Here is a 25,013-nt window from a genome sequence, read left to right as displayed (position 1 = left end):
CCCATGATTCTGGCAGTCCATCTATGGCCATGAGCGTTAATTCGGTATCATTTATGATTGGTCCTATGCTAGACAATTCATCTCTAATACTAGCGACTCTTAGAAAATAAGAGTTTATTGATTCTCCTTTCTTTATTTGGATGTGATTTAGTTGTCTCTTTAGTGCAAGGACCCTCGTTGCATTATTTATTTCAAATGCATTTTGTAATGCATTCATAATATCGTAGGCAGTTTGGGGTTTTGTAAGCATAGGTACAATGTCATTCTTAACTCCATCCAATATGATTTGAATGGCTTTCCTGTTTCCATTGATCCATATAGATTTGTGGAGTTCAACAGGTGGCTGTTTGGATGCTTCATCTACAAACTGTCTAACATTATTTTCTTCGAGAATCATCAAGATTCTGAATTTCCATGCTTCAAAATGTTCCTTTCCATCGAATCTATCTTCAGGTCTGATTGAATATGCCATTGGAAATGGAAGACAATTACTGAATGTAAAAGGTCTGATCACTGAAAATTTGCAGAGCCCTAGAACTGATAACTAGGCTTTGATACCATGTACAGTTCTGCAAATTCTGAGACTGAATCAGAGTTAAAAATCAGAACCCAGATTGGCTAAGAGTGAACTTTAATATACTAAATATTCAGTGTGTTGACTGAAAGTATAAATTAACTTGAGTATAAATCCACTATATTATTCTGATCTGAAAATATATATTTTGCAGACTTATCAAATGCTGGAAATGAAATGCATAGAGGAGCAGACTATTGTATTTCTGTGTGTCCTCTAATTCTACATCCACAACCGATCATATACCTTGCTAAAGGGGTGTCTCCTTCAAGGAGTATAACCCCTCAAAAGACATTAATTAAAACCTTTTCCTAAGTCGGCGACTTCTAGTAACTTTAGTTTAGAACTTAACTAACTAATCAATAGTTTAGTCAAATACTAACAAAGGCACCTCTAAGAAGATAGCTGGCACCTATAGGATAGATAAGTATAAATAACAAATGCCATTCTTAATATTATCATTTAGGAGGGGTACGGTCTGTACTGTCAGACCTCTAGGATTATTTAGGTTAGGATTTAACAGTTTGACTTTAGCAAAATGACCCTTTTGAATTTAAAACTCACTGACACTGCAATGGCTTATCAAAAAATAATTATTTTTTATTTCTTTCAAATTTTCCCACCCTCTGAATTCGGGTCAAACTAGGTTTGACCGAGCGCCACATGTCACTTCCTGATTGGTCGACCACTACTACCGAGTGCCACTTGTCATGATTTAATTGGCCTGCCCGTTTCACTGCCATGCCATCATTTGCCTTGACCCGGTGCCACGTGTCGCATTACCGCGTACCCGCATTCCTTAAATTTCTTGCATCTTAAAATAGCGGTAAGCACCAATTGTTGATTAAGACAAGATCAATGATTACACAAATTTATAGTTGACTAAGGCCCAGTCAGCCGTTTTAACCAATAGGAAGTCTCCATGTGAGTTTGTGCCTTCTGACAACCACCATGCAGGCGAGTCCCATATCATCTTCTGAGCAGGTGAGTACTTGACATCATTCTTTCCACGTGTCAAGCTGGTGCATTCCCACTTTCCTTATTGAACGAGCATCTCCATATTGCAGGATTCCGCCAACCGTTGATCTTCGAAAGATCAACGGTGGTAATGCTGGAATTCTATAAACCTTGCAAGATGGGAAAAGTGACGTTACCATGGACACGTGTCTGCATTGCGCATACCCACTTTATTTAAACTTCATTCAAGTTCTCAATGTAGGCAAGCACCATTCATTGATCAGGACAGGATCAACGGTGTGAGACAATTCTGCATTTTATGCTCGCGTCATCCACTAATAAAATGACTCTTCTCAATCCTCGTGCTCTAACCCACCTGACTACTGCATTTATTTCTGAGGTTTCCGCACCCGTAGCACAAATATTTCCAGCTAAGCACATGTGGCATACAATATGGCACGACTCAGTTTTCTTTCCCAATCCTGGCCCCACTATGACACGTGGCACGAAGGTGCATTCCTGCATTCCTTATTGAACGAGCAGTTCTTTATTGTGGGCTTACACCAGCCCTTGATCTTTGAAGGATCTATGGCTGACCAAACTTCAATCACATCTAGCAGGGAAACCTCCTTAACGGCACAACTGGCAGTACATGTCAGCAATCACTTTTCAATTTGGTACACCGCAGCATATACTAAGAACTCCCGACCCCACCTTGCTACGCGTCCAAAAACTGCTTGCCCGCTTTATTTAAAAGCCTTGCATCTGAACATTGCGGGAATGCAATACCCGTTGATTTGAACAAGATCAACGGTCACACAAAATTAATAATACTTTGGGCACTTCTAAATTAAATAATCAAGTCAAAAAGAATGTGGTCAATGATTTTTAAGCGAGCTTTTAATAAAACCATGCTCGCATAAGCCTGACCTTAGGGTAAAATGATATACCATTAAAAAACATTTTTCTGAAATATTTCGAGGGTATTTCAAAACTAAGGTAAAATAAGACAGGGCACTAGGGTTTTTGAGAAATTCTTTGAAGACAAACCTTGAGAATTTAATAGGATTTCAATGACACAGAGACCAGGCTATGAACTGGGGCAATCTAGGGTTTGAAAAATACAACAAAACCCTAATTTGCAAGACACAAAGACTCATGATTTTTCACTAATTTTTTTTCAAAATTTCTGCATTGTGAAAAATCAGACCAACAAGGGGAATAGGAATATTGCACCTGTTGTTCAATATCACCAAGCAGGGAACAAGGAAAAATAAGAGTGGTAAAAGAAATTGTACATAATCACATAATGTTAAATGTCAATATAAATATAATGTACATTCTATATAGCCATATAGACTTACACCAAAGTCATATATACATAAAGTATTTAAGTATGAAAATGCATGATGCCGTGTAATGTCAATATTAGAAACGTACAAGATTACTTGTCAATCTCAATTCCAAAATAGTCGTTTTACACACTGATCAATACATTTAAAGATAACTGAATCATTATAAATGAGATTATACACACCATACATCTTCTCATACATACCATGCCAATCTACTGGGAAATTCTAACCTTGTGCAGTTGTTATGGGTATAAAATATTTATTAAAAAAGTCAAATATTGAGACAAGGAGAAGGATGTTTTTAAAAAGGATTGGGCTTTGCATCTGACCACAACATTTGTGTGAATAAAAGTTTGGAAAACATTGCCAGCAGATGTCTATTTTCTGCAAGCCCACTGTAGGGCACTTGAAAATTTGATAGCATTCAACATATCAATGCATTTGACAACATTAGGTAGGAAAATTGGTGATGAAGTGCAATAAAATGCTGTGTTGTCAGGGAAAAAGTCACAAAAGACATAGGAACATACCTCCAAAAAATAGTCACAAAAAGCTACACAATTTGAACCCCACAAAAAATATAAGATATTTTAACACACTGAAATATTTGTCATGACCATCTCTCCTCAGGTGATATGATGGCATTACAGTTCCAAATGCAAGAGATGGTGTGAATACATAGGGCCATTCGTAAAACAAGCTATTGAGAAAGAATGCATAGGGTCGTGCGTAAAACAAGCTATTGAGAAAGACCAGAAACTTACAAGAATATGCACCTGGCATCTGCAAGTTCAAATAACGTTATTTTCACGTCCAAGGGTGGGCACATAAGCAAAATGTGAAAAGTTTGATAAGGGGCATGAACTTTTTGACAAAAATGGTCTCCTCTAGCGATGTTTCTTCCCTTTCTTTTGCACTTGGGATAAGTATTCATCCGAAGAACAAATGGTAGGGGAATTTGATCCCTTTTTCCTTTTTACCTGATTGACAGTAGTTATTTGACAGTTGACTAAGAACTACATGCTTCATAACTATGATGTCAATGTGGTTCTCTGTATATTGTGCATGACATTTGTGGGAACAGTAGCATTATGTTATTTAAATAAAATCATATTAAATTCACATAACCTATTCTATCCTTTTAGAGCAATACAGGAAATTGATTAGTTTTTTGTTTTTCTGGACTTCAAACATTTTCAAAACAGTCATGGCAGCCAGCCATTATCACAATTTGACCATAATAGTACATTGATTGGATGGTGAATTGGGAGGAAGATGCAACAGAGGAGATGTGCTAGCACATTAGGAAACAATATCAATTGCACAGATGATGTAGGGTTACACTGATGCCCTTAAAATAAATTGGGGTTGGACCTCTGTATTTAGTATCTATCTGTGTTGTAGAAATAGCTTTGCATCACTCCAGGATTCTTAGGCATGTTTTTCCTTGAAGTTTCATTTCTTGATTGTTCAACTCCGGGTTCTAGCTATACACACACACGCGCGCGCACACACACACACACATACAGTGCTCAATGATTTGGAGTGTGTTCTTTTGGATGTTAGGTAAAAAGACACAATTTGACTCAGAATTGGTGTGAGCAGAAACAGATAGTTTGTCGTCAAACTTCTATCTATAATATGATATTTTTTCTTCTGAATATTAGTTTAGTAAAGTGACAGTCAAATTTAACTCACTTTCAACCTCTTAAATTATGTAGTATTTTGGTCAATTGCATATGTAGTACTAGATAACCATAATTCAATTCTAGCACGCAGAGAATCTGTCATGAATCCCATGACCATCTCTGGTCCTATTGAGTCAGAAAAGAAGCCCAAAGCCCCTCTCACATTCACAGCCATGAAAACCATTAAGATGGTCAAGTAATGTTTCATTATAATTTGTGGGTCAGGGACAATGTCCATTACAAATCATTAGAGTCTCCGAACTTCCATTGACCTTTTCCTCCAAGCTTGCTCCCTGATCATAATTTCCAGTAACCAAAGTCACTTTGCAGAAATTCTGGTTTCTCCTTAAACTTCTGATAATATGAAAACAACTTAAACACAGTCTAATCTCCAAAAATAAAACCCAATGCTCAGTCTGATCTCCAATTCAAGATTTATATTAATTTTTAAACTATAGACTGCAACCATAACCAAATTCCAAAATATAAAAAATTCCATTGGGTCACTGCTTCAATGTTCCCATCTGATCTTCAAACATGAATGACTTATATATGCCATTTAATTTTTTTGCATCATGTTCCTTAAAACTTCTCTGTCTAAACTCTGGTTCCAGCCCTTGCAACATAACAGGGGCCAAATCCACCTTCGACAACATCAGTGTTTGCTAGATCTAGCATCATATTCACATGCCCATCTCTCAACTTAGCCAGAAAAAGTTCGGCATTAGACCATCTTAATTTCAACTTGGGCACCAAACTTAACCTCCAAAACCTTTTCTTCCTGCAACCGAACTTGGCAATCCTTAGGCACCTCCTGCTCCTGAATGATGAATCCAGTCCCTCTTATTTTCTTCTCTGCATGAAACACACGGGAGATTCTACAAAACTCATGGCAAATCAACAAGATCACAGACTAGTTGCACAACACTTCTAAGCATGTTGGTTGACTGAATCATAGAGAGAATGTGTACCTGGACACATTTGGAATATTAAGATCACAACTAGCTCATGATATAAACAACTACATGAAAATAAGAGAGTCTCTACAGACCATATCAAGCAACAAATTTCAAGTTGGGAATTACTATAATCCTCATAACAAAATGCAAAAGTATAGATAATGTAAAAGAGATACTGTTCTACAATCTCCCTATAACTATTGTTTTGAGTTTTCCTTGACAAGTTTTCAAATCATGTTTTCTGTAGACTAAATGGACAAGAATTTGGGGGACCTCCCAGAATGATTCTAACTATAATTTTTTTAGTTCTTTAAATCCCCTCCCTTGTAAATCCGAAATATTAAAAAGCTAATGAGGTTATGGGTACTTAGCCTGATCCAATCTCAAGGCTATGCTGATGTTAATGATAATGCTACTTTCGCCAATTATGAATAACTTTAGTCAATTTTCACACCTTCGAATAAAACGGTTTGAGGAGATTCCAAATCTTGAGCTGGATGGAGGTAAGATTTTTCTAGTCTTTTAAATGAAAAAAATATTGGCGAGGTGGTTAAATTTGCTTTGATAAAGTCTAATTAAAGTGGAAAAGTGCAATTTGATTTGATTTGATCGTCAGTTGAAAACCAGAGTAGTAACTGGGGAAGACTATGATCTGGGTAGTCTGATTATGGTCAACTTCTCAAAATCATTGCAGTATCATAAAAGCTTGGGATAAAAAATGCTAGAGTTTTTCTTTAGCTCACTGATTCTCTGGATGGCTAGCAAATATCTGACATTCTTCTCTGGATGATGAACCAATCAATCTTGGAATATAATATTTCTGGTGCATACTGCTTCTGCTTTGAGGAATTTGCTTCATTGTATTCTCAGGGAAAGAAAATGGGAAAAGGGAGTCGGGGAAAATTAGTTCTGATGGTTGTACTCAGTTGTACCCAGTGCAGAAAAAAATGTTATACTGGCCAACCCAAATCCTGAACCCACAACAAATATTTTTTTCAGCAATTTGGACAAAACAAACATGAAATAATTCATCCAGTTTTTGGTAAGAAGCTTCTAGAAATTTGTCAGTGAAAGCAATCCAGAAATTACAGGCAAAAACAATGTTATAAAAGAAATTTCCAGAAACAATGTTTTAATTTTTCTACTGTCATAATGTTTATAATTTTGTAATTTTTTCTCACAAAAATGATTTTTCTGCCTGCTTTGACCAATGACAAATAAGAAAAATCAGATCTTCAAGTCATTGAACACAAAAGTTATTCATTATTTATAATGTTACAGCCTAATAAAATTTAATAGTTTGTTTTGATTGGCTGACTGACCAGGTCAAATTAAAATAAAATGCATCTCAAGGGATGCATTAGTATCCTGCCATAGGCACCCTACCATAGGAAGCAACTAATAAGATAATCTAAAATTAGTGCTGATTACGTACAAACAAAGGTTTGATGAATCCAGTCATAGTCAGCATGAGAGGCTTAAACTCAACGATGGGAAACATACAGTCATCAGTACAGTGGCAGAAACAGCAGTACGTAAGGAGTTCAGTAATATGTATATGATTATCTTACACTTGATATACGTATATGTTCAAATAGAGATGTGATTAGAAATTAATATAGGGAATTATATTGAGAGGTAACGTTGACCCTTATAGAGACAGCTCAGAATATATAAACATTTTGTGATAATAGATTATAATAATACTTATACTATAAGAAAGGGTATAATGGTGATAGTTGAGATATCAATAATCAATCTAGGTTATACATATTATATTTGATATATATATATCTATTAAGTATTATAGAGATCAGAATTATAAATGTGTACATACATCTAATATATGTGTATTTGAATAATATACACACATAAAGATATATAGAGCCTGAGGGTGGCTAATAGTAAGTATTAAGGTGTGTATATATTCATTAATAGTCAGAATAGTATATATGTTATTATAAAAGAAATTATATATGTATATTGTACATTTGAATATATATTAGCATAAAATTCAATATAGTTGATTTATAAGAATTATTATAAAATACACATATATAGATATAAACAACATATATTTGTGGAGAATATACGTAAAGTTCATATTTGAATAATATGTCTCAATAACTATAATAATGATATATATATATATATGTTTTTGAATAACAAAATCTGTGTTATATTAATGTTAATAGGATACATGCTATATTACAATTTCAACATATGTATATTTCGTAACATGAAGGAATTAAATGTTTGTAGCCCATTCCTTAATCGTTTACTATAACCCCTTAAGACGATAGGTTTCTGCCAACCTAGGAGAGGCGGAGTAAATCCTCACAAGATATGTGGATTCCAAGATGGGTAAGGATATGTATATCAACGCCTTGAGGGAAAATCTTGAGATGGGTACAAACATACGATCCCAATGCCTTGAGGAAGTGTGCTTGTAGATTCGTGTCAAGCACTTGTGACATGGAAATTCCCATCCTCCTTAAGGTTGACATGTTTAGAGAGAATGTGTTAATTATTAAATTTATTATGAATTTCTTCATTCCTTAAAATTTTTTTAATTAAGATGCATAAAAATGTACAATTAGACATTGGAAATCAACAACCTTCGAGTGGGGACAATATAGTGGTATCAGAGCATGATCTTGCCATCCTGTGGGGTAAAAGATAAAACAATGAATCATTCTAGTCAATGAAAATGAATCTAAACATATCTACATATATGCTTGAGATAATACCATTAATATATACGAGGAACAAATCATTAATTGATTCCCTTGATTATAATGCACGTGTCTTGCCTTTAAGCAATCAAGAGGAATGAAGGAAGCAAGTTAGGGAATTTTACTTTTTTGGTTCCCCAAAGTTAAGTAGGCCACCCCAAGGGATGAAATTGTCATTGTGGGATAGTCTTGCCTCTTGTAGGCTAAGAGGTGAGTTGTCATAGCAAGATGTTGCATTCTCTCGGGCTTAGTTGAGTTGAATAATTTTCGAGCACCCTTTTGAGGCTTTCCTACAAATTATAAAATATGATTGGTTAGGGAAGACACATTTATCATTCTTTTAATATATTTTCTATTAATTCATGTATCTATTTATTAGGAATCTAACAACGTGTGTAGTATGTGTACCTAGCATCTTCATGCATTAACGTGTATGCTTTGTGTATACTCTGTGTCCTGATGCATTTATGTGTATACTGTGTCTTCATACATTTATGTGTATACATTCTTGTATACTCAATGTCTTCATATATACATGTGTACATTTCATACTTTCGAATGTATGCTCCATGTGTAGCATCACTTTGGTTGATTTAGAGTAAGAGAAGAACAAACTCACAAATCTGAATTTAAAATGTCGGTCAATTCCAACAAGTCAATGAGAGAAGCTTGCTTTAAAATTGTAAACCTTACAAATTCTCATTGCTTGAGGAGAAGTAATTTTCAGAAGGGAAGGACTTTGATCTCCCCTTTCTGAAATAAAATTTAACATATAGTGGTATCAAATTAAATGAATAAATAATAATAATTATACTATGACAAAATTGAAAAATTCACACATGAAGAAATCTACTATGCTATCAAAGATTAAGATACAAAGGGGACTAGACTTATATATAAATTTATTAACAATCACCAAACAAAAATCAGTTTATAAATATTAATTAAGATTATAAACATTAACAATAAGAAATTATAATTGCTCAAATGAAAATCCTCAAACACATTCTAATACAAATAATAACAAATACCAATATAAATTAATACATGTCCACAGGGCTAGATTCAGTTCTCATCCAAGAAGAGTCTTCTCCCATAGAATATTCAACCTTGCGCGGCACTGGCAATCTCTATTAGTGACTCCCATTGAACATGAGTAGTTTTTGTTAACCCAAACTACACCTCACCTCCAATTTCCATTGAGTACTCATCACCTGATTGCACAAACACACACCCTTGTGGAGTAGAAGTGCATGTCGAACCTCCTCTACTCTACTTCCCTTGTTGTACTTTGCATGCATCCTTGAGCTCAAAGCTCTACTCCTGTCCAACTCATGTCATATTAGGATTAACTTCAGATAGAAATAACAATTACATGCAAATATAACCAATATTAGAAAATCGTAGATCACACATAAGAGAACACAAGACATCAAGATCTAAAGTGGTTCACCCAACCCCTAGGCTACGTCCACCAACAACAAGTCCAATATTATTATGATCCAGTGATTACAACCTGATTACAATCAATAACCCTTACAGCTCAATACCGCTGCAAGAACCAATTTTTGCATCACACATTATGAAAATCCCTAACCCTAAGCCTTTTTATACAAGATTTTTGCTGCTTACAAAATTAGGGCTAGAATAATCAAAAAATAGTAGTTGACGCGTTTTACAATATAAGGTCATTTTTGGCTTCGGGGCATTGCCCCTCAATCCCACCTTGTATTGCGATAGGGAGCGCACCTGGGGTGTCGCCCTTGGACCATGTCTTGGGGCCGATGCCCCCAAACCCCCGTAGAAAGGGAGGGAAATCGCAGCAAAGAAAGCTCTGAGTCTGATTAGGCTCCACATCACAACAATCTCCAAAAAAAAAAAAAACGACGACCGTCTAGCTAAAAAAACGATAGACCTAATTAGACTCAGAGGTTTATTTAGCACGATTTCCCTCTAGATTATTTCTACGGGGGTTTGGGGGCAGCACCCCCAAGACGAGGTCAAGGGGCAACACTTGAAGTGTGCTCTCTATCGCAGTACAGGGTGGGGTTGAGGGACAACGCACCCGCGGGAGTTTCCCGGGTCAACGCCCCCAAAGCCAAAAATGACCTTATATTGTAAAAGGCATCAGCTTCTATTTTTTGATATTGGTTATATTTGCATGTAACTGTTATTTTTGTCTGAGGTTAATCCTAACATGTCAAATCCCTTATTGCCCCTCATGTCTTTGCCTTCGCGTCCCCCGTAAAACTCCCGCTACTAACATTGGCCATATGTGATCTCAACACCTCGAGTTTTCTAGATCACCCCTTTGATCACCAATTCGCCACTCCTTGAATGCCTAGAGCCACCATAGGTGCCCCTTACTCAACTATGTGTTGCACTACCTACATTGAGATTTCATGAGACTACCTGGGACTTCCTCTCTAAACACTGCTTCCACCCATGCAACTTAGGCTACTCAGTCCTCCCTTTCTCACCGTGCATACTACCAATGCATACTCGACACCATAGTTGGAAAACTCGCCAAATCCAAAAACTCGCCGAGCCCCCCAAAAGTTTAATCGGGAAAAACTCGGCCATTTTAAAAAAAAACTCGGGAAAACTCGGGAACCTAAAAAAACCGCTAAAATTTAATTCAAAATACATTTTTTTGCAAATTTCAATGAGAAGATGCATCTAATGAGTTCAAAATCACATTCTCATGCTGAATGCTGATGGTGGGAAGCATAATAGTAAATAATTTGTGTCAAACTAGAAGTAAAAACATCATTACAATCACATTTTCCTCTTCCTAGCTCTACTAGCATATTGTAACTCTCTATCTTACATAATATATATAGGCTTTTTGCCTTTTTTTTAACCAAAAAAAAAAAAAAAAAAAAAAAAAAAAAAACAAAAAATTTCTGAAAAACTCGCCGATTTTTTGCAAAAACTCGGCGATTAGTCGGCGATTTTTCACAAAAACTCGGCGATTTTTCACAAAAACTCGGCGATTTTTTCTGGCGATTAAATCTGAGAAAAACTCGCCAGTCCCAAAAACTCGGCGATTAGTAAAAACTCGCCGATTATTCGGCGATTATGCCAACTATGCTCGACACTACCAAAGCACCTTGGAACACCTCCAGTCTAATAATCTTGCATGCTACCACAACGATCTCAAAGTCAAGAAAAAAAATGTCAAATGTTGTAGAGAAAAAAGAAAGGAAATGGTTGGATAGATGCATGCACATGAATAGTGCATTGATTCATGACAAGTCATGCCACTCTAACCAAAGGAGTATAAAAAGTCTTAGTTGCCGATTTGTGACACAAATCCGATTTGGGCACATGAATCGGATCTGTGGATTTGGGATTTATTCCCCAATTATGATTCGTGGAGGATTCATGCATATATATATACACACACACACACACACACACACTAAAAAATAAGAGAAATATACATAATTCTAAAACTAAATCATTTCTATATATATATATGCTAAAAAATAAGAGAAATATACATAATTCTAAAACTAAATCATTTCATAGTATGAATCTATGATTCTAATATGCATCTATGAATCCAGTATACTTGATCAATGATAATCTATTTTCACGATTATAAAGAAAATCAACACATTCACATTGAATTGCTGAAAGTGAAAGTTTGTAACATTCAAAATATAGATGATTAAACTTAAAGTTTGTAACATGATTTACTCGTAAAAGAGTCAAGAGTCAAGACTTAAGTTTTTGATTTAATCATCAAATGGATTTTCAAGAAAATCTGCATCAGAGGGGTATTGATGAGCTGCAAGTGTTGCATTTGTATTAGTAGAGGAACCCAAACCACTAGTAGAGGGGATTGTGAACTCATAATCCTCCTCCTCATCATCCACATCAATAAAAGTGGATATAGCAAGATCTCGGATGGTCATATCTAAATCAGGAGTCTCGAGTGCTACATCCCAAAGCTTTTCGGGCCCCTTCTTGTACACTGGATCCTTCTGTGACAACAACCGCAAATTGTTGTGAATGAACACAAGGTCTTCTAATTTTTTGGAGCCAACCGGTTGCGTTTGATTGAGTGGATAAAGGAGTAAGTACTCCAATTCCGCTTAGTTGCAGAAGAGCTGGCCACCTAAAGAGAAATTAAAAATTATCAATACAACAATCAAGATAAATAAATTAAATAATAAATTCAAGGAATTGAGAGTGTTAACCTTAAGCTTAATTTTACAAACTTACTTGGGATAGGACCTTTGGAAAGAGGTTGGAGGTACATGAAGGCTTGCCCATGAAGGTACCACCATTTGATGGCACCCATCCTGCTTTGGTCTGCTATGGCAATAGGGTGGAAATCCTCACCTAAGATGAAGGCAGCAAATTCACTCCTCACAATTGCCCTAATCTTTGGGTCTTGGAATATCTTAGCTAGTGCCCTCTTATACCCATTTGCAACCTTTGCATCTCTAAATGGTGGCACTCTACCTGGAAGGCGAAGTACATTTGCACTATAGTACCTGGGGATAACAAAAGACAATTGAACACTATCAAATATCAATAGCACAAACATTGGATAAAATAAGCACAAGCATTTGATAAGAACTGCAGTACCTCGAGGATAGAGCATATGCAAGGAGGTGCAAAGGTGTGGTCATCTTGTTCTATCGATGATGAACAATTTTTTCCACCTTCTTGTAAAGGGTGTCTTCTGGATCATTCTCCCTCCTTTGTTTGACCTAGGATATTAGATATGAATAATAATTATAATTTGTGAATATGTCAATTTAAACTTTAGAATCTATATATCTCTCAAACAAAAAATTGATGTAAAAGAGCGTAGAACTTACCATTTAAATTTTTTCCAGCAGTGTCCATGGAATCATAAATATCCCCAAGACATGGCTCATCACTGTTTGCAAAGCGAAGCATTGCCATTATTGGATCGGTGATTTCCAACAAATAAGTCACAAGACCCACCAATCCTCATCTAGTATCATTCTTCTCACATTTAAGGCCCTTTCTATATTGGAATTCATCCAAATGCCCCATTGGGGGCTAACGACCATATGTTTCAATGCTTCTTTTACCTTCGCAAGTCGTCTCAAGATGATTGTGTGAGAGGCAAAGCAGGTTTCAGCAACCTAAGAACATGTTAAACTCAAGTTAGTAATACATTTAAAAATTAAAACATGTTAATTTAAACAACAAAACAAATTATGGAATCCAATAATATTCAATTATATATTAAATATACAAATTTACCTTCAATAATTCCAAGTCCAAGAAACTCCTAAAAATTGCTTGTGATGTGGTGATTTGTCACAAACATTTGAATCTCTTCAGCTTCCTCATATATCTTTTTCACCCAATCTATTTTGGTGCCAATTGCTTTCATCACTAATTTGAGAGAGTAGACAATGCATGGTGTCCAAAAGATATGATCATATCTAGACTCTACAATTATCCCTGCAGCCTTGCAAACTTTTGCATTGTTCGTGACCACTTGGACAACATTATTAGGACCCACTAACTCTATGGCATCAATGAGAATGCGTGAAATAAATTCTGCATTTTTCACCTGCCCTTCAGAATCAACTACCTTCAAGAACATTGCCCCCTTAGGGCATACAGCAATAACATTGATCAACGGTTTCTACAATCTTTCCACCCATCCGAAATAATAGACACACCCGATTGAACCCAAAAATCTCTTATTGGTTGAAGTTCAGCCTCAACAGATTTCCTCTCATCATGTAATATGGTAATGCGCAACTTCTTATAACCAAACAGTTTGTAATCACGGGGTGTTTCATTTATTGCTTGCACCATGTCCCTAAAATAAGGTGATCTCACAAAATTAAATGAAACACCATCTGCAATTAAACAACGTCCAATTTTGTGATCAACAATGTTTCTCTTTTAATTTTGGAATGCCCTATCTAGTGGGCCTCTCTTGCAAGTGAGTGGAGATGGGTCTTCTTCTTATATCATTTGTAGTTGGCATAGGCAAAAAAGGATGTGTTCTTGTGTTTGTTTCATTGGATGATGGTGTTGGTGTTGATACGTGAATTTGGCAACTAAGCATAAAGTTCACACACAGTAGATATAAAACCATTGCAGAGAGGAATAGGAATATTGCACCTGTTGTTAAATACCACCAAACAGGAATACAGAAAAATAATATAATCTAAAATTAGTGTTGATAACATACAAACAAAGATTTGATGAATCCAGTCATAGCCGGCTTGAGAAGCTTAGACTCAACTATGGGAAACATACAGTCATTGGCACAGTGGCAGCGACGGCAGTATGTAATGAGTTCAGGTATATGTATATGATATTATGATTATCTTACACTCAATATAGATATATGTTCAAATAGATTTGTATCTGAATTTATATACTAATTAATATAATACAATATTAGATAAATAACACAATATGATATTATATAGCCAATGATAAAATATGACATAATATCAATAAAATAATACTATAGTTAAATAAAATAATGATATTATTAAGAATAAATATTTATACAGAACCAATAACATATCAGGACTATATTGCGATTATAAATTGAATAATAAGAATCGGTAAATAAATAATAAGAAAACTCAACTTCAAAACTGAAAAATTGAAGTAAGAGAATACATGTGCAGGTGAACCACTCTAACATTAGGGATAACCAGTAATCAAATAATCTATAGAAATAATTACGTAGGAGTAAACTGAGAACAGATCTCTGATATTTACTAATAATTAGCAAATCAGAACTAATACCATCGTTATTCAAAAGAGGTGCGATTAATGATTAGGGAAAATGAAGTCATATGAGACGTCTCTTTACCACACACCTCCTCAGTCCAAAGACTCCAAACACAAGATATATATTATATATACAGATTGAAGATTTGAATGGAAGGGGAATGGAAAGTATTGAACGAGAAGGAAGGAAATATATAAAAGAATAAGTGGTGTGAGAAACATAAAAATCCAATTACAGAGAAGTCTACGGAGAGTGGCCCTAAACACATGGTTTGGCAGAACGAACAGGGGGTTAGCGTTCCAAGCACAATCAGAGTAGACAATGGACAACTCGAAGGAGGATGATCGAGGAATAACAAAATACGAATTGTATGGGAGTATCTAACAGCGGTCAGGAAAGAACAAAATCTATATTCACGATAGACCATAGAAGACAATATAATCAGGTGACTGGGGAATGTAATCTGATCAACTGTACAGTCAGCAAATAGACATAACTATCTATGCCATTGAAGGGATTAATTCAGAATATCCAACGAGTGATTGTAGACGAAACAAAAAGGTCACGAGAGAATCACTTAGTCAGTCAACTTACAGGTGCTTGCTTGAGAGTATAATCAAGGCCAGAAAAAGTTTATTTAACAGCCAATACTTACGGGAATTAAGAGAACATCAAAAGTATCCATTCAGACATACAAAAACTTCTGATTGACAATCACATACAGATGGAAAGCCACGTTGGAGAACATAGAGCAACCAACGAACATGGCAAGAAGATAATACATAGAGAAAATTCATTCCAATTGTATGCATTCAAATCATTATTAGCATCCACTACTCAGCAAGTGCTGATGTTAATAGTATCTAAGACATTCAACTGTGATAATGGAGGAGAAGTATAAAGATAGCAATTTGAAGGAGGATAACAGTAGTGATACATGAGAGTAACCTTCAGGCAACATTTCAACCTCATACCATGAAAGAGGTTTATCCAAGTTCTTAGACAGTGGAGATTACTATTCTTGTAGTTGTGAACATTCAGATTACTGCATCACGAGACAATTATAGTAGTTATCTCAGTGCTTGAAACTTGTGTTAGAAGAGATAGTACCATCTGCATTCTTATTCGGTATTCCTGATTAAAAATAAACAAGTGAACTTTTCATGGCAATGCTGCAAATCTAAAAATCTGCTCACAATCTTGTAAGGAAAACATCTGACAGGATTAATCATGGGAAGGTTGGATGAATCTTAGAGGACATCACACTAAAATAAAAGGATTATAAGAGGCATTAACACTACATTTGGCAGACCATTAATGGTAAAATATCAATCTCACAAGTTTATAATGGGATTGGGATTGTAATTTATATACGGAATAATGCTTGAAGTTGTGGGTCACCCCCATGGTCTCGGGTTCAAGTCCGCCTCCGTGTTTTACCGGTGAGAGTGGCTTGCGTGCTGTTGCTCTCACCCACGGGGGACTAGTCTCGCCCTAAGCTCGCATCGGCCGCTGGTCATCGCTGGGCTTAGGTTGCGGGGATGCCTCCGTGAAACCAAAAAAAAAAAAAAAAAAAAAACAATTAAATTTAGTTGTCCCTTAATAGAAAGATATTTTAAGAGGGGACTTCACATACACATGTAAAGATATATAGAGCCCAAAGGTGGCTAATAATATTAATTAAGGGGTGTATGTATAGTTATATAAATATTGTTATTATTAATAATCAGAATTGTATATATATTATTATAAAATGAAATAGATATGTATGCATTAATTGTCTAACGATTGCTGATCAGAATGATTAAATAGTAATCATAACAATATATTTCATGGTTAAATTAACCCGACCGAAGCTACAATATTAACACTCCCTCGTAGCTAGGTAGGATTGTTATAGAATTAACACACCTTGCCCTCGAGCAATAGAGAGATATAATCTCAATATGATATTCTCGGAAATGGCCTATTTAAGGATAACAACATATACTCACCAAATAAGATGTTATCTTTCGATATCATCAGAAGTATGATTCGGTAAGGAATAGCAACCATGTGATATTCATCATACTTATATTTTCTTGGTATGTGCATTGACATCAAGTCCCATGATGCCTACCAAGAAAATATCTGCACACGGTGTCTCCAATACTATCACAGTATACACCACGCCATATTTCAATATGATAACTTTGAAAGTTATTTGTGAGATAGCACTATCAAATTGTATGGCATTTTCACAGATATCTTGATTTGGAGATATCCACCATAATGACATCATCTCATGATATCAAGAGTAATGGCCTACATATATCAAGTCTCATGATATTTACCAAGTACTTAAAGTATTTGCCTACAAATATCAAGCCTCGTGATATTTACCAAGTACTTAGAGTATTGGCCTACAAATATTTACCAAGTACTTAGAGTATTGGCCTACAAATATCAAGTCTCATGATATTTACCAAGTACTTAGAGTAATGGCCTACAAATATCAAGTCTCATGATATTCACCAAGTACTCAATATGTCCGTGAGGCTTGTGCACTTGCATCACCCATGTGATACTTACCATAGGAGTATCAAAATCATGGCTTGTCCATAGATATTAAATCCACCATGATATATCTATACAATACAACTCATAGATATCTATGTGATGACATATATCTCTCAGTTGATATTGATTTACAAGATATAATCTATCATGATCTACTTAGATATCAACCATATGACATCCATCATGATAGAAGGTTAGACTATTGTAAGATCGCCTCCTTACTATAGTAACCATAAACAAAACATCAATGAAAGATCTTCACCTTCCATGATGTTTCCACAAAGTCATGTAGTAACTCCTAAGTTGCCGATTTGGTTTTGGGGACAAATTCGGGTTCAAGGTTCCGGTTCGTGGATTCACGCAATTTTTTTTCCCATTTGGGTTTGTGGGTGGGTTTGTGAGTGTGTACACACACACACACACACACACACACACACACACACACACAAGAGAAACATGCATAGTTGCAAAACAAAGTCATTTCGTAGTATGAATAATTGTTGCTTGATCATTGATCAATGCCAAATGTCAACAATAAACATTAAATACTCACTCATTAATCTATCTTCATGATTGTAAAGAAAATCATACATTGAATTTCTAAATTGCAAAATGAAATTGCAAATCAAATAATAAAGTTTGAACCATAATGATAGATGACAAGTGTTTAGTAGTTTATTGATGATCATAGTATCAAATGCCCTTCAAGGGTCAAATAGATCATCATAAAACGAGGGATCAATGACTTCATCCCCAGTTGCAGCTATATCTAGATCCTCATCATTGGAACCCAAATTGGTTTCACTAGTCCCATATGTTGCTATGTCATCATCCTCAACATAAGAGATTAGATGAGTGAAATTTTTTTGTTAGGTTCCTTTTAGAGTTACATAATTTTTATTTTTTTTTAAAAACTCTCTAAAGTTGTTTTATATCACATTTTGGACCCTACTACCACGAGCCCTCCCGGATTTGTTGTAGGTTCGCTCCCGCAAGGACCTGGGCGAACCCACAATCCAAACTAAGGACCCTGCCTGGACTCGCAGCGAATTTGGGTGCAAATCCGGACCCAAATCTGGGCAAGAGGGGACAAATCCTGCTTCTTAGAGTAACTCACATGATATCCACCATGAACATTTCTAGAGGGGGAAACAAAGGATTTCACCTCAAACTTCTCTGTTAGAAGGGTGCATTATAGTACATCTCAGGTAATTAGTAATGCTGAGGTTCCCTCTCACTAAAGGCTCTGATCCATTACTTCAGGCATCCCTTCAATAATGTACAAACTTCACTTTGGCAGAAGGCTTGGAGAAAATATCGATTGCCATATCTTCAATGATAATGTACTTTGAATAAATAATATTCCAAGTATCCATCTACGGTTTAGGCATTCACATAAAGACCTTTTAGTTTGCACATATGAAACTTCATCTCATGGATGATAATCTTTTGACTTCCATAGTTTCTTGATTACTCGAGAATCCATCTCGACATGGTCTACTCCTTCCAAATAAATGCGATCAAGATCCTCAAAAGTCAACTAAAACATATCCTCTATTTGCCCCCCCTGTCACGAAAGCATACCTTGATTCATAGTGACATGGGTGAATATACTAAATTGTGAATCTTTCCTCAGGCTTGACAACATTAGATATTAAGATAATGTGTTTTTTCTTAAGTACGTGTAATAACTTCTTGACCTCTTTGCCCAAGGTTGCCTCTAATGAAATGTTAGGCTCCCTATTGATTTAGAAGGATACTCATAATCTCAATCATCAAAGATGTTAGCTTCAAGAGCCTCACTTTATCTAGCATGATCATCGAATGACAAATGAATCTGAGATTAAAATTTCTTTGAAGCTACTATCATAAGATTGAGTCTTGCAAAATATTTGGTAGCATGCCTAACGTACCCATCTTCTTTTCCTAAAAGAGCGTCCCTGCACATCTTGATGGTGTCTCTTCTCTGACATTTACCCTCTAAGGATTAGTTCAAATGGGAATGAAACATTGTTTATTATTCCCTCCACATTGTAAAATTCCCACTCTTATATTGTTGAACAATTTTGCATAACATCAAATGTGTAAAACTTCTTTCCATTCTTCTTTTTTTTCAATGGAAAAAATCATCTCTTGGGATCAAGGGAAAGAACAAGAGCATAATAAAGCAGTAACTCTTATATTACATGCATGCATTTAAGAGATCAACTATGATATGCAAATAAAATTAGTATTCAATAGGTAATAATCAACAATACTTATCTCAAGATGCTCATTAACATTTTTCCTAATGGGTCACTAGTGAGGATGTCAGTTCCTGCACCGTAACCAATTATGGGTTGAATGCATTCCTAGCAAGCTCTTTGGTATTCCTACCCTCTGTAGAATGTGTCGGCTTTCTTCAAAATCTTGAGGATAGATCTCACTGTTATACTTGTTTTAGGATGAAGACCCTCTCATCATGAGCAAAGTCCATTTAGTGCCCAATTCTGAGTATCTTGTGCCAATAAGTTACCTGTTAAAACTGAAGATTTTGTTCATGAAACCCAACCTCTAATTCCCATTTGTTGATGGTTGCTTCCAGAAGTAAAAAAAGGAAGTTTATCTTCAGCCCAAGTAGACAAGGAAATTGAATGGTCATCCTTAATTTTTTCAAGACCACAATTTTCTTCACTTAGTCAATAATAAATGTGAGGAATGATTCGATCTATCAATTGTTCTTTGTTAAGGATAATAGTTTCCAATATGAGTATCAATATGTGATGATCCCTTCTCGGCTATCCTGAATGAAAATTTAGTATTGCTTTGAACAAATATTTCATTGTACCATACCCATGTAATTGAAATAATAGAATGTTTTTTTTTGTTCCCTTATGACGGTTTGAATCTTCATCTCCCTCTAAACTATATGTTAACTCTTCTTCAATTCTCTCTTATTTTTACCTATTATTTATGCATCCAATATTGGTGCTGCATAAATCTGTGTCTGTCTACTATAAATTCCTTTGAGTGCTGCCAGTAAAAAAAAAATGCAAGTATCAATTTATTTCATTTTTCTCCTGACCGAATTCTCCCCAAATATTCACGTATTGTGATTCAATGGTTGGACCAAATCATGTGTGGTTGTCTAATGATTCCAATCGTGTGTCTAGTATGAGCTACTAAACAGAGAGCTGTGGTGAAATCTTAATCTTCAAATGATACTCCAGTAGTCACTGGGTATATATTACTGTTGCTATCTTATCCAACTATACACTCTAGTGTTTTTGAGTTGTCTCCCGATAATCTTCTATGAAACTTGCAGTGATAGTTTTCTTTGATGTCGCATTGTTACTCCTCCATATTTCCTACTGGCAGTGCACTATGCGTCCGATAATCTCCCCTTCCAGCTGACTCAGATTTGCTCTCTCTCTCTCTCTCTCTCTCTCTCTGATGTATTAGTGTCGACTCGATGTTCCTTACTTGACTCCCAGGTTTAATTCTGCGTCAGTCTCGTATAATTGGCAATTAGATTCGATTTCATCCTCATCTTTTTTTTTTTCCTCCCGCTGAAGATATCCCTTTCATTTGTGATTGTTGTTCCTTATGCTGAATGGTCTTCTCCATTTGGGTTAATTGCTAGCTGTAAATGCACGTGTCCCTAATGTCCCACCTCCAGTTCAACATGGCAGCGGCTCCTTTGTCACGCAGGCAGCCACCTCCCAAGCAAGCTTTCATGCAATAATGTGGCATCTCAACTCAGCACAACAGCGATTTGAGCATCCAATCGGACCATGGGAGAAAATTGATGAGAACATGGACTGGCATCCGAGATCCATCCACAGTGATAGACATATTGAGCACACATGCCAAGTAATTCAAAGACATGGTCCTAATGTCTCCCCTCCAAGTCACTCCAACTGTAGACTTTCAACACCAGACAACTTGCACTCACATTTGCCCGATCTAACTTGGGCACATTGAGCTAGGACATTCTTCCCTCGACATCGTTCATCATTCCCACAGGCAAGGCATCTCAAATCTGTTCCTAAGCCTTCTCAAGACGGAGACTCATGACTCAATCCTAATGAGCTCATGACTCACAGCATTGACCTGCGATATTGAGAGTGCCCTGAGCATAGTAACTTTGATCTGATTGTGGTTTCCAACATTTGACTTGCGCACTGGCAATTGCTGCCAATGTCATGTCTATATAGCACGGCATACATTCACAAGCCCAAGGTCATTCTAAGGGGATCCATGCAAGCAATGTCAGACACAGCGATCAACCACAAATTTGACCCCATCACACGTAGTCATCCAGTCCACAACTTAGTCTTCATTAATTATTCATGGATACAAAAACAGTTTAGAGGGTTTTGCAGATTGCTTGATATTGATGGATCGACATTGGCTCTTTGCATAATTGGCAGTGCATTCACAATATTATTGACTTCATGCCACATTGACATTGGTGTTCCACCAGTGTTGTTCTTGTCAACAACCAATGCACAGGCTTTAGAATGTATATGTTCTGATACCATGATAAGGTATTATTGCTGCAAATTTAAGAGCACAGTCTCTGATTTCTGTGTGGTTCAAAGGCAGCAATATCTCTTGAATTTATATCGTGGATGAGACAAAGACACATCCCTTCATGGGACATGTCTATTTATTGACACATACTTTATTATTATTTATGATTAGTAATTATTAGACTGTATATATATATATATATATATATATATATATATATATAAAAGCATTAATCTACTTCCTATGGCCCTCTGCATGCATGCTCCTACAACAATCTGAAGGCCCATTATTTTGACCCGGAGGTTCAAATGCAGAGAGGGCTCGGGGCCCTACCCTCTATAGTGCCCTAGTGCCCCGGGACTATAGGTGCATGTGCATGTTATGTAGATAGTCTAGATGGCCTAGATGCCCGGCGATTCTCATTATTGACGTGGCCGTTGCTGTATCCGCTTATCTGCTTTATTATCCTGCTGTATATATATATATATATATATATATATATACAGTCTAATGATTACTAATCAGAATGATTAAAATCAATCTGACTGAAGCGACAACATTAACACTTACCCTTAAATTTTAGACTTCTGATGATGCGGAAAATTTCAATTTTAGAGGTTCATGTATAGAAGGCTTTATAATCTAAGCATTTGGATACAATATACTTGGATAGTATTTTTTGAATATCATTATCAAGAGAATATTAAACTTTTTCATTTAATACCATGGTAGATTGTAAGATGGATTAGCCTGTTTGTGTAGATTGGGTGGTTGAGCCATTGAAAACCATGAACAATGGTTACAAGTTTGAAACTTGATTTGCCCACTGTATACGTGAAGGGGAGCTTGTACAGCCTAGAGGTTATAGGGGCTTTTCCCTGTGGTTAGAGCTACCTCTTAAGGTAGGCTGCCAAATCCACTGGATATTAACAATAATAAAAAGTCATTTTAGTTTGGAATCAGACTTTGTTTAAATAGATAAATTGGTACTGTTCTAAAAAATAACATCTGCTGTCTGCTATTTCAGTAATGACTGGCGCATTCCATGAATTTTTGGCATTTGACCCGTAGTAACACTCAGGTCACAGCAGCAACTGCCTTTTTAACAAAATAGTTGGACTTTAAATGTCATCATTAGAGTTTTTTTTAAAGGAAAGATAAATGATATGGGGTTCACTAAATTCAATTAAGCCTTAGCTTATCATCATGATTGTGGATTGTTTTTTAAAGAAGTGCCTAGCTTAATATATTGGTCTGAGAATGTTCATATTTTATGGTTGTGATTTGATGTATGAAATCCACATATCACTTTGAGAGAATGCTGTTTAAATTTGCAGGTTTGTGCCAGTGCTGTGTTTCTACCAGAGTACGAGGCTCACCAGAGTGGTGAAGGAAAATATCTCTTTTGCTATTCAGTCCGTATGCGCCTTCTACATGAAGAAAAAATCTCTCAAAAGAGAATCTTAAGTTCATGTCAACTGTCTAGAAGGCGTTGGATAATTCAAGCAAATAACAATGTCATAGACGATGTTGCTGGTGAAGGTGTCATTGGAAAGGTGGTATACTGAAGTGTAGAAACCTTTTTTAAAGTTTGTAGTTGCTAAATCTTGGCCTTTCATAATTTAAATTGGTTTTGTTCAGTATCCCCTTTTGCAAGAGGGCGGTGATGAATTTGTATACGAGAGTTGCAGTTTTTTGCCCACTGCATCTGGCTCAATTGAAGGATACTTCACGTTTGTTCCTGGAAGGTACGGAATTATTAATAACACTAGATTCCTTCTTGTCTTGTATTTATGCAATTTGGTATTTAGTAAACTCTGATGTATGTTATTATGGTGAAGGCTTAGCAAGCCTGATGGACCAGAATTCAATGTTCGGGTGGCTCCCTTTCCTCTCCAGATTCCTCAGTATATTTTCTGATTACAAAGAGAGCAAAGTGTATATTATCTTCTGGTGCCTGTATGGAAGATTTTCAATAGTTGAATGGGAGAGCAAAGTGATCTTTCATTGCTTGTGATTGTGGTTAGTGTTATTGAGGATTAACTTTCTTGTTGAATCAGTGTATTGTCCTGTTTACATTAATTTGGTGAAATGCACATACGTAATGTATGTATGGACGTATACATAGTTGTGGGAAGTGTGTATATATATGTATATTTGATTACATATATGTATACTTGATTAAAATATGGATCAGTCTAGTTAGTTGATAAGGCTACCTTACAGTTTCATTGAAGCTAATCTTTTGTCTGACACACCATAAAGACTCATTATTGACAAAATGAATGACAATTAGCTGTGTTGCAAAAGTGGGCGACAAGGAGACGCCGAGGAAGAACGAAATGGCCAAATAGCCAACAAAATTCACCTGACAAGCCTAATCGTTTCAATTGTTATTTAAATTGAAAATCACTATACAGATGCCTCTATTTCTAAATAAATTAATAAATGATGTAAAGCTGTCTAATCTGGGTGATCCAGTCAGCTGCATAGACGGTGCCAAGGAAGGAGGCCTTTAACAGAAGGGAAGCGAACCTAATAAATGAAAAGATAAATTAATGGGATCAAACATTAATTGAACGTGTCAAAATTGTTTGAGAACAGTCAAAGTTGCCTGCCATAAAGTGGATCAATAGGGCAGGTTAGCTCATGGTTGAACACATCACATATATGATAGAAACATACCTACAAGATTTGAGAGCTTAAAATCATGGCCAAAAGATTCCTTTCGGTAGCCATGACATTTGAACTTTGCTTCTTGGACTCATTGCAACTCTTTGATATAAACCTGTATTTGAGGTCACGATGGACGAGCAGTTCATAAGTGTTGTTTTAAAAATTGAGAAGCACAACCACTGGCAACCTATCACAGTTTGAGAGTGTAGTAGAGGTGTTGGGAGTGTGTGAAAAC

At 36.0% G+C, this 25,013-nt stretch overlaps 1 protein-coding gene across 1 annotated transcript in view; it reads left to right on the top strand.

The window, feature by feature from the left end:
- Positions 1–24,315, top strand: part of SKIP16 (SKP1/ASK-interacting protein 16) — a 100,624-nt gene extending 76,309 nt beyond the window's left edge. The window contains exons 3-5 of the mRNA XM_089826114.1: positions 23,440–23,658; positions 23,744–23,850; positions 23,944–24,315. Of these exons, the coding sequence (XP_089682240.1) occupies positions 23,440–23,658; positions 23,744–23,850; positions 23,944–24,022 (405 nt within the window). The 3' untranslated portion in view covers positions 24,023–24,315. The remainder of the gene's footprint in view (positions 1–23,439; positions 23,659–23,743; positions 23,851–23,943) is intronic.
- Positions 24,316–25,013: the final 698 nt, after the last annotated feature.

This window comes from Cupressus sempervirens, chromosome 4, assembly GCF_028749045.1.
Source record: "Cupressus sempervirens isolate cs-2001-9-10 chromosome 4, ASM2874904v1, whole genome shotgun sequence".
NCBI classification, from domain to species: Eukaryota; Viridiplantae; Streptophyta; class Pinopsida; order Cupressales; family Cupressaceae; genus Cupressus; species Cupressus sempervirens.
This window is presented reverse-complemented; position numbering and strand designations above follow the sequence as displayed.